General features: G+C 33.9%; 1 protein-coding gene across 1 annotated transcript in view; it reads left to right on the top strand.

Annotated features, from left to right (window-relative positions):
* Positions 1 to 10870: 10870 nt before the first annotated feature.
* Positions 10871 to 12439, top strand: part of LOC126978182 (xaa-Pro aminopeptidase ApepP-like) — a 38062-nt gene continuing 36493 nt past the window's right edge. Inside the window, exon 1 of the mRNA XM_050826955.1 lies at positions 10871 to 11011. Within this exon, the coding sequence (XP_050682912.1) occupies positions 10916 to 11011 (96 nt within the window). The 5' untranslated portion in view covers positions 10871 to 10915. The remainder of the gene's footprint in view (positions 11012 to 12439) is intronic.

Here is a 12439-nt window from a genome sequence, read left to right as displayed (position 1 = left end):
TATGTACAACCAACTACGAAATGCTAACTGAGAACTGCATAATTGTTGACATTAAATGATTCAAATACAATTTAAAGGGACACCTTTAAATTGTATTTGAATCATTTAATTTAAACCTTTGATGACAATCAAAAAACGTATTAATTCATGGGAAAATGTTTCCTTACCATTATATTTTAAGCTTTATCTGGTGCTCATCATTGTAACATTAAGTTTCAAATGTATTTCAATTTTCAGGCAGGCACTATAATTTTTCTTACATATTTCACCAAGTTTTTACCTTTAATAACTATTTTTATGATACTTGTTCAAAGAGAGAAAATTATTAAAAAAAAATTTTTCTATTAGTATTTGTTACACATGTAACATATTTATTAATAATACATCAGTTCAAAATTACATTCAATTTTAGCTATGATTCAGATGTTAAGCAAATGTATAAGTTTTCAAAACTGAGCTTATTTTAGTTCTGATGACAATATATCTAAAAAAATTGTTTCTTACTTAATGTCAATCATTCTCATTTAACTTATTTTCAACATAGAACATGGAAGTTTTTTCTTATAATTATTTTAGCAGCATTTGAGGTATAGCTATAATTTTTTTTATTAGGAAAATTACATCTCTAGAAACTTAATGTAACTCAAGATATTTACAGAGAGCAAATTACAGGTTTCTACAATTAGTTGTTATGGTTTAATATGGCCTCTTTCTATATATTCATGTGTGTTGAGGCAATTATGTCAGCATGTTGTAAAAATGTTAAATTATGCTATCTATATTATCCATTTTCAATTCAATAGCTGATTCTGATGAAAATTATAGAAAAAGTAAACTCGGTGAATTATGATGATATGTGGTCTGTAATAAATCAGTCTGTACAATATTGTGTTGTAAATTCAGACAGTAAGTGTTGTTACCCAGTATTGGGGTGGTATGCATCTCCTTGTACCGTAGTGTTTTCTCTATCTAGGTCTCCAATCGCCATTCATGTACTATTCTATGTTTGCAACTGTAGACTATTCTGTGTTAGCAAATGCATTCTCATCTCATCTGTATCCACCATCGGACATCACTAGACTAGACAGTCTAGATTAGTCTGAGCAAAGTCTAACTACTCTCTTTAAATCTCAGCCTAACAATCATCCCCTGACAACATAATTGGAGATGAGGACAACTCCACCTTCTCACCTTCTATTTTACAAGTGATTCCTTTTATATATGCTGTGTTCAACTCTGTTATAATAAAAAAAATACATAATTGACCTACATTAATCAATTTTCCATAATATCATTTGGCAACATCCTGTAGCCACTGTAACCTCCTTTGTGCCTTCGTATACTACCATGTATGGTGATTATTTTTTTTTCTAAATTTATGATTTGTTTCTTTGAATATTTGATCATTTCAGTTATTTACTTAGAAATTTTGATTTTTTTTCTGTGAAGGTTGGATAGCTTTACCGTGTGTTCATTTAATATCGCCATAATAGTGTCACACTGTATATTGAACTCCTGGAAGCTATGCAACAAAAGATGATATTGTGTAGAAAGGCAGTTAATAGAGCAAACACGCCACTATCTAACCTTTGTTCTTTATAAGTTTGTGTCAGAAAGCTTTGTGATGTGAATGTAAAACAATAAAAAAATTAAGTTTATAATATATTGTACCTTTGTAACAAATTGTAGATAGCATATTTTTTACTTTAAGCTATTAAACTAATTTGATTATAAATTGAGTTTTAATTTAATATTTTAATTAATTTTGTGCTCTAATAGTTGTATAAGCTCTGACAATAAGTTGATATATTCTTCCTGTGTGTTATAATTTTTTATCCTGCCTGGATGGTTATTTTATTTCTGGGAGTTTTTATCCAGCGTCTCTCAGGTAAATAATAAATGGACAGTCAGTTTACCAGTAACACAATAGAGGGTTATGTAGTATATAATACTACTGGTTGCCGAAAAAATAAATAGAAATAGTGTTACGATTATATTTATTACAGTGAGCCAACTGCCGCTGCTAGACGGAAAAACGTTTTCCTGTGGTATGAAGAAGAGCGGCGTCCCCCCTTTCCTACCCGCGACGTACCGGTTCACTCAATTATGTACCGGTACTCGTCATGTCACATACATTAAATCAGTTTTATATATTGAGTTCCAAACTACTGGGGTAATCGAGGACTCTCCCCGAGGTCATGGGTGACATCAGAGGTTTGATTAACTACCTTGAGTAGCTGGGATGGCAAAATTAGCCATCCACCTCACGACGCAAAATAGGCGCGTCATAGTCGTCGAGTTGTGGCTAGTAGCCCGTGATAACTTGAGTTCTATGTATAATGGTGCTTCTTTTCCTACGTAGTGTTTTTTTTTTTTCAAATTACAACTTTTTTTGCAAACTATTATTACTTTAAAGCAATCTTGAAGACAGGGTGGGCATATGGTATAGAACTGCAAGCACAACTAACATCATATCCTATACAATATGTTATCCAAATGCAGCAAAACATATTAAGAAATATTTCAAGTTCACTGTGGTTTGTAAGTGTTCAACTTATGCATTACTACAATCAAACATGAAATTAGTCTAGTTTTATTTTCAGTTTTACATAATATGTTTTACAAAATGTTAATTAATGAATAAAATATAAAAACTCATAAAGGGTTCCTCCTCACCTTAAGGCGACACTAAATGCCGACGACCTTGAGCGATATGACGTCACAGCTCCTAAGTAACCAAGCCAATATTTTCAAAATTCTTGCGTCGAAAATGTAACATTTTAACAGGCGTAAACAGTTTAATTGCTCCTATTTAATCCTCATTATGGATTACTAATCTGAAAAAATGTACCCATACAAAAAAAGTAAAGTCTATAAGAATAACTTTTATGAGAGTAGTATACTAAACAAATGCATCATGCCGAGAAAAAACTTGTTTAACTGCAAAGAAAACTGGTAGTTCATTATAGCTCTGGAGTGTTAACTTTAACCAACAGCAAGCATTAGCAACCTACAAGTAAGACTTAAGGGTATCTATGTGTAACAGGACAAAGAAGTGTTCATAGCTCCAAATGCTATATTTTACAACAAAACTTGTCTAAAAACACCTTGTTTGCGTGTTTTCTGTTTACCCTTCGCCGTAATGCTGTCAAATATTACAGCGTTGGTTTTCTGGAGTACCCGAGAAATGTGTGGCGCTACAAACCCGAAAACACATATCTTTATAGATTCTAACCAATTACAGACATATTCATTAAAGTAATATGTAAACAGGTAGGTATAAGTAATAGATTGGCACAAGAAACATACAACAATATACATGATTTAAAATAACTTAAAATCAAAATTAAGAGCCGAACGACTACTTTGTATAAGGATTTTAGATTTTTAAAGATGTTTTAAATTTTTTTTGAATATATATATATTTACAATTTTTAACCGGTGGAGGCAAATCATTACAACATTTCGTGGCAGCGTACCGGAAGCTACCACGAAAAGCAGTCGTTCTGAACCTTGGAAAGGTTAATCGTACAGCAAATCCAATACTTATGACGATTGGAAAACTCAAGTTTCTCGTACAAATATGATGGCTATTTATTTTTAATTATACCAAACAAGAGGATTGCAAAATGAAGAGATCTGCGGGAGGACATATTCAAAATATTGTTGTGGTTTATGTACGGTGAAATGTGCGCGATATTTAAGAATAGGAAAACAAAATCGAATGTTTTGAATGCGTGGAATTAACTTCTTAGAGCTACCATACCATGGACCAAAAACATCTTCAAGATAATTTAATTTTGAAAGGATCAAAGATTCATATAATTTAATTCGTAGGTCCGTAGTGAGTAATGGACGTATATGGTATAACACTGATAGCCTGTAAAAACAAGAGTGAGAAACCTGTACAAGATAGTTTTCAAAATGCAATGAGCTATCAATAAGTAGACCCAAATTTCGAGCTTCCGTAACACAATTAATCTTAACCCCTAGGGTTCTTACCTCAGGGTTATTTAATCTCTTTGTTTACCAGACCCTAGTATTAGATATTGAGATTTATCAGGATTGGTGACTAAACAATTTCGTTCACATTCTATCGCTACATTTTCTAAGTTCAATAGTTAGACCGCTTCCACTGTATTTTTTGGGTTAAAGGAAGTGTAAATTTGGATATCATCGACGTAATTCTTAATACATAAAGTAATATCCGCACACAAATCCACAGAAACATAACAAAAGCTACGAAATTTCGGCTTCGTCCAAACACTTGTTTTTCCCATATTTTTGTATGCTGCAGGCCGTTGCGACAAGCCGAAAAAAAGAAAATTTATGCTCTGGATTCAATAAACATTCTAAGATACGTTATGTGGCGCTTATCTGCAATTTTCATTATTGTTTGAGATATTAGTTAATGTGGTGCTGGAGGGGAATGCTAGGAGTTTTAAAGACCACGTTTCGCACCAACATCTCCATACTCCAAGAACTTGGCATTAAACAACGCCTTTCGGTGTTAATACAGAGTCGCAATCTTAAGTTCTTCGGACACGTCTCCCGGCGCGAGATTGAGTGCGCTGAGCGCCTTGTCGTGCAGGACAAAGTGGAGGGCGGGGAAGGTCGCCCATGCGATGGACCGACCAAATTAAGTATGCTGTTTGCGGTCCATTGAACGAGTGCACCAGCCTTTCGGCCAGCAGAGAAAAGTGGCGAATTCTCGAAGCACATCTTCCCCAAAAGATTTCACTGCGTGATGACCACGACCGCTCTGTTAAGAGTGTAACGACGAAGAAGAAGAAGAATATCTGCACAATATAGAATAAAAAGAACCGGTACAAGTATAGAACTCTGAGGAACACCACGTGCTATAAGACTTTCCTTAGAAACACTGTGGGTACCATCATCATTAACAACCTCGACAATCTGCGACCATTAAGATAACTAGAAAACCATTCAGGTAGTTATTTTAATGTCAAAACCATAGTATGTAAGCTGGGATAGGAACAGAGAGATGTTTACTGTTTCGAAGGCCGGGAAACAATCTTTGACAAAAATGGTAGAATGTTACTAGGTCGTAAATAATCAGGTCAAATTTACAATTCAATATAAACATTCTAAGATACGATATGTGGCACTTATCTGTAATTTTCATTATTATTCGAGATATTAGTTGCCTGAAATTAGATTCGTTATGTAATAAAATAAATTTTATATTTTTTCTGAATGAAACTTGAGTTTTCTGGAAATTATCGTTATCTACTCTTCTTTTGCGCATATCAAAGTTAACAAATATAAAATTAATTACCAAAAACAACAATATAAAAATTATAAATAATTGAAATCAAGAGGAAACCACAGCGACTGCCAATAATTGTAACAAACAATGTACAAAGAAAAAACTCAAGATTCGCTCTCCTTGGTCCTGGCGGGCAAATATTACGCCATTCCTAGACCACACGAACTTCCTTTGAACACGTTCGCTCTCAATGGGTGCCCAACGAAACAGTTCTCTGTTTACGCGAGTGAGACATTGGCATCCACGGTGACCCCAAGTTTGCTACCAATGAGCGTGACAATGTGAACAGGGTTTTTCGGTTACTTTCCGGTATCCCAGATATTTCAATATCATTTTGCAGCAGCTCTTGATCTCTGTCATTAATTTCACTCTTAAATTTTTCCACAGATTATTAACCTTATCCTCATTCTGCTCAGCTAAATGTTTTTCAATCGTTAACATTCTCTGTTCAATGGTTTTCTTTCTAGAGTCATAAGTCAGGATAGATGCGGCAAGAGAGTCAATCTTAATAATTATGTTCGGGTAAACGTGGACATTTGGTTGGAAATATATTCTATATATATATATATAAATGATGTTATTTCCAGAGCTGATTCACCTGATCCCTCATCATTACAATTGTTAGTTGAGCATTTCTGAGAGGATCCTCGTTCTGTGACTACATTTTGGTAGAGGTCAAGGACCTCATCCATTTGACTGGTATTTGAAATTGTAGAATAGTCTTTATTGTCAGATGGAATCTTCGCATTACACGATGTTGAAGCTGTTGGGTGGGTTATTGTGTTTTTAGTATGAGGTTTGTAACCTTTCTTCATATCTTATCATACATATCTTATCTAATTAAAAATATATCTTTTCATATCCGGCACAATCTATGTAAACATACAACTTGCAAGTAATACAAAATAATTTTGATACACTATTTATCGCCTGTTTGCACTTTCCACGTTTGTTCATACTCGTAGACATTGTTTAAAATTTTCGATAATTTACTTGTTAGGTTTGAACGCATCCAATTCGTAGTGCCTTTGACGTTGACACTAACTTGACAGTGATTACTCTACATGTCGGTGTGAATGGTTTAGAAGTGCATTATTTGTGCAAATCAATGTTTTGTTTTTGTTAATTAATAACAAATACACGACTAGTATTGGTAAGGTATAAACACAAATACGAAGTTTTATTATTAATTTACCGATTTTTGTCTATAGCACTTGTTTTAATAAACTTTTAAGGTTAAATGCATAAAACTTTGGAGCAACACAAAAACACTCATCTCGAATAATAATGCGCAAACCAAGCAATAAAAGTAGACTGTGTTGCCACCACAATGCTATAGGTTACTATGTGTTAACATATAGACTTTAGATACAAGAAACTATTGATCTGCTATGATGTGCCAACACTACTCCAGAGAGTGATGCAGGACAAGTAGATGCTTCCGTTAGAAGCACACTCTGCATGTGATGACTGATAACATATCTCATTTAGGTCTAAGACTCATTGCAGATAAATGAGTAAAAAAAAATTGGCAGATGTTGAAGTTGATAGAAGTGTAAACTTATAACTTTGCGCAAGATTGTCAGGATGATTGTTTGAGTAGGGATGGAGTGATAAAGTGACAGATAAACTTACAATCGCGTTTATAATATCAGTAAGGTTGGTCCCTTTCAGTTTCAAACAAAAATTGAAGAATTGCCAGATACAATTAAATTATTAATTTCAATTTATTTTTAATAATATATTAATCAAGCAAAAACATGCTATGTCAGCTGTATAGCTACAGATATATTGCTATAAGCATTTCAGTGGAGTGAATTTTCACGAAATTTAACCCATTCAAAAAGTGTCTAGCTACATATATTTATTTTTAAAATTATCGCAGGTGCCAGTCATGAGCATTTCGGTGAAAAGTCAATTTTAGTCTTCTTTCATGAATAAATTAAAAACTATATTTATTCTACAATAATAACCAAATATAATTGAGATCCTCATTACAAGCATTTTCATTAAATATATGACACAATGTAAGGAAGTGCAAATCTTTTTTTAATTTTATAAGTCCCCCGAAAGTGACCCTTATTTAAAAAAATATTTATTTACCAAGTTTCACCTGTTTGGTCCTAAATTGGCTGTGACAGACGGACGAACAGACAGTGATTTTCAAATTCAAAAAATTAAATTTAATTAATTAATTTTAACAACTGACAACAACAACTGCAATGTAAACCGTATGCGGTTTGACCATTGCTACTTGACAAATTAAATATTAAAAATAAAATTTACACAACTTGAGCGTGTTTATGGTTTGTTGTTTGTTCTGTATTCTGAGTTTGGTCAAGTAAACTGATAGATAAAGTTCGCTCCGTATTCAGATCTTAGACTATAAGAGACCACAGTTAATAGAGAGCAACAGATTTCTCTTCATTGAATGTCAATGCAAACAGAACTGATTGGCAGGTTGCGTCAGAATACAAGCATATGAGTAAAAAACCGGTGCAGAGACTAAGCTCCATATAAGCGAGCAAAATTGTCACCTATTTTAGTAGAGTTGTTACAAAAAGTTAGGAGAAATTAAACAAAATATTTTATTAGCTTTTTTATTGGGTTTGATTATCAATATTAAATAAGCCTAGATACAAGAATTCATACAAAAGTTACAGTTAAAAGTGTCTGCAATTAACATTATATAAAAATCAATTAATATGAATTAATAAATTATATGCTACCATCTAGTTTAGATATTTAAAAAATATTTTTCTTTACATATTTACTAGCGGACCCGGCAAAAGTTGTTTTGCCATATAAAGTATAATTCACGTGATAGTTTTATAAATAATAAATAGCCTATGTGTTATTCTGGTGTGTAAGCTATATTATTGTAAAGTTTCATCAAAATCCAATCAGTAGTTTTTGTGTTAAAGAATTTCAAACATACATCCAGACATACAAACTTTCACATTTATAATAATAATAGGATTTCATTTAAACCATGAATTGATGATAAACTTTCATTAAAAATGCTTCTTTAACCTAAGCTTATACAAATATTAAAAGATACATGTTCATGTTTACTAGCCGTTGATAAGTTCCCTCATGGAAAGACAGTCCTATCTGCAGCTGCAGTTCATGGTGAAGATAATGTTTGGCAAACGAAATTAAGAAAATTAATAGTAATCTCGTTCCAGCTTTTGGTGAGTCAACAGCTGTTGAAGATGCCTCGTGTCTGTTCACGTGTCGAAGTCATGTTTTGTGAAGACTATCGGAATTAACACTAAATATATTTATTTTTAAAACGAAATTAATGTTACATAATATATTCTTGCTACTAACTAATAAGGAGTTCTCTCGTAATATCACAATAATCACTGCAGCAGCAGTTCGTAGTAGAAACGTGATTAGATATCAAAACTAAACTTAAATATAAAATCTTGTGACCGTGTGAACCATTGAAGAGTATCCTATTGAAGAGACAATCCTGGCTGCAGCGTGCCATTGCCACTTACTTACCTATTGTAGTCCTTGGTATAGCTAAAATATGATATATTTTAATTATTTCTCGTATTATTCAGTTTATTAGTAATTTAATATCACTTTTTATGTTAAAATTTTAATTTTAATATTCAAGCTTGAAATTAATAAAACAATATGTGTCGCGCTAACCCTGATATTGTCAACTGTCTGTGCGATCATCAACCGGTTATATCCAGTTTAGCCGCGTACGCAACCAATTCGCGTGGTTGTATGAAGCTTAGTCTCTGTACTGTTTAATTTACTCATGTGATACCAGTTTATAGATTTCATTTAGCATAAATATAACTTGTAATGCTTGTCAGTGACGGTTCATTTAAATGTTTTATTACACTGGCCACTGAGTCATTTTAAAATATTTTTGCATCAAGTCTGATTATGTGGCTTATCTTGTGAGTATTTTTTTTTCTCGATTATATGAATGGCACGTGTAGTGTGACCTTAGCCTCAATTAATTGATTGATTGGTTTCGTTCTCACTAAAAATATCAACAAGGTTGCTTATTCGAGTGTCCAAGATCTAGTACATTTATTAATTTAACTTTTAAACTACTTTTATACTATACAAAATTGTTATTCTAATATAAATTCTAGTTTATACTTCATCCCACTGCTGGGCGAAGGCCTCCCCCTTCTTCCACAATATTTTATCAGCTGTTGATTGGGTCCAGAGTACACCTTCAAAGGCAGTTAATTCATCGATCCACCTGTGATTAAGATATAATTCTCAAAATTGGTTATAATATCACTTATTGATAATTAAAAACTACCACCCGTTCGAAAAAGTATGCCTCAGATCTGAGGAGAACGGGCGCATGGAACTCAGCGGGTTTATGTAGTTTCTATTCTGCCGTCACAACGAAAAAGGGAATAACTAATATTTTCCTCGAAATTGAGTTTTAAACATATTTGAAATGAGGAAAAAAGGCCAATCTGCCAATATTTTTTTTTTACAATTTTATAGACACGGTAAACAAACGTAGCATAAGTTCAAAGGGTACAAATGTGCTATTTTTGCTCTTTTATTCTATTCTTCCTACTATGGCTCCTGTGGCTCCTGTGGAAGGTGTACCACAAGTTTGCCAATGTCACGTTGAAGTAGACCACCAAGCTTAGAGAATTTTTGTATTCTAATTTGATTGGTAGTGATCGGTGATAAAGATTGAAACAAGTTATATTTTCTTATTTATACTTGAAACAATTTTTGCTATGATAGTACGTAAAAAGAGCACATCTAAATAAATACTAAGAAAAAGAAATAATAAGAAATATATGACGTCATAAATCGCCGCCATATTCTACTGTGAGCACTGGAGTTTTCGAGGTAAGGTACTCGCAGTACTTTGATCACGTGATCAGTCAAAACCACTCGAGTGCCTAACGTTTTATAAACAATACCTACAGTTTAATCTCAAATATTTTTAATTTGACAGTACTCCAACAACAGTTATTTTTTAATGAACTAGAAAACTTTAATACACTCATTTGAATGCTGCCTCAAAAAATGGGGCTGACAATATACGGGATTGCGTTCCGTTTTAAAAGGTAACCAGTATAACTGGCTATAAAGGAACAGCTTCACAGTATACTAAATTGACGTCATACTGTACAGTGGTCGCAGTATATCGGAACATACCCTTAGTGATACTTGTTTTGCACAGCGTAACAAAGCGACGATGTGACGTCATCGAAGTCAGGTATATAATGTGACCGGGTACCGTACCTCACGAGTAAATAAAACTTGGTTCATTCTTAGCACCGATCAATACCGTTAAAATTAAAAAAAAATCTAAGCTTGGTGGTCTACTTTAACATGATATTGGTTAAATTGTAGTGTATCTTCTTTGGTTGCATGTGGAAAAAAAATCCTGTTTAATGACCTTCCTTGTGCGGTGTTTCTGGGATGAAACGACATGGTTACATTCAAAAAAGCGCGAAAAACTTCCTTTAAGGCCGGCAGCGCTCCTGTGGTTGTCGAGTGTCGGCGGCGGTGATCACTTAACATCAGAATTTTGAAGTTTTTTTTAAACAGAGCGTTTTTTACAGATTGCTGTTTGCGCAAGCTTCAAGCCTGAAGCCTCCACCAGCTGGAGACATGTCGCTGCAGAAGTTGACAGCGCTTCGTGCGCTGATGGCGAGCCAGCCTACAGCTGTTGCAGCCTATATAGTACCCACAGCAGACGCGCATAATGTACGTATAACTTCCATCTTAACAGGAGGGCAAATAAACAAACAGATTACGTGATACTTCTTGATCAACGCCGCTCTATTTCATCACCAGGTGGATGTACGCTCCTTTTTTCAATTTACCCATTCAACTTCACACGGGCTGTAGATTTCCTCAAAACGTCGTTATATGCACCAATTTTACGTGCGAGGGTGGTACAGGCTACTGCAACCAGCCAAGATCCTCCAGGGAGTCACCCAACTTCTTTAAACTGCCGAAGCGTTCCCGCAGAACGCCTGGTAAGGCGCTTCACCCTGTAATTTTACATATTATATTGTAATTTGAAATGATTTGTAAATCGCTGTACTTAAATGAAAATCTTGATATAAAAAAGGGGCAAATGAGTTTCTTGCAACTTCTTCCATTAGCTCAACCCTTTACGAAGTAGCGGTAGATTCAATAACAAAAATATATATGTTTCTTTTTGACATTCATAAGTGTCATTTCCGTGACCTACGTGAATAAAGTGATTTTGATTTGATTTGATTTGAAGTTTGCCACCTCTCTGCACTCCAGCTGCAGAACATAGGCAGTTTTTTCTTCTGGGCGGCATCAGCATCTGTGACACTTTTATAAAAAGGATCTTGTTAAAGTTGCCATGACCTATGGCTGCGCATAATATAATCGTAGTTGACATCTCATAGGTTATAAATTGCCCTGGTAAAACGCAAGTCGCCACAGGGTAATTGTAACTCATTTGGCTTGCCTGCAATTCTTCAGGTTGTCCCAGTATTGTTGGTGAAGTTTCATAAATAAATAGACAAAATGCACTGTTCCTGAACCAATTATACGGCAGAGGCAGAGACAGTTAGAGTTATCAGAACCCCTTCTAGCCAATTGCTCTGCCGCCTTGACAACTGATCCCACTGTTAAAAAAAAAGGCATTTATTTTCTCAAAATTGATTCCTTTAGAATTATTTTTGATGTCATTTCTTACACTACTAGATACTACTACCGCTTCGGAAACAAATGGCGCTCTGAGATAGAAGAAGCGGCGCAAGAAACTCTCCCAGCATTCTTTTTTTGCGCTCTTTTCAGTAAAAATATACAATATTGTACAGTCATTTCTATCGCTATAAAATAATCACAATCTAGTCCCATGCTGTCCGATCATTTAGATATTCAGCAGTGGAGTAATAGAATTTACGACAGAGCTATTTTTTTATAAAACATTTAACTTTATTTATAGATAATGCCTGAACAGTGGCTGGACTTTATTATAAAAATGTATACATTTACCCTTAAAGCTGTTATGTATCTTATAAAGCCTACTAGAAATAGTTACAAGTAATCCCTTTTTTCTAGTGTTATAATAATGAAAATCACTATTAAGAGCAAAAAGGTGACGATTTTTGTGAACATATATTAAATTTTCATAAATGTACTGACAAT

Source organism: Leptidea sinapis, chromosome 2 (genome assembly GCF_905404315.1).
Source record: "Leptidea sinapis chromosome 2, ilLepSina1.1, whole genome shotgun sequence".
Lineage (NCBI taxonomy): Eukaryota > Metazoa > Arthropoda > Insecta > Lepidoptera > Pieridae > Leptidea > Leptidea sinapis.
This window is presented reverse-complemented; position numbering and strand designations above follow the sequence as displayed.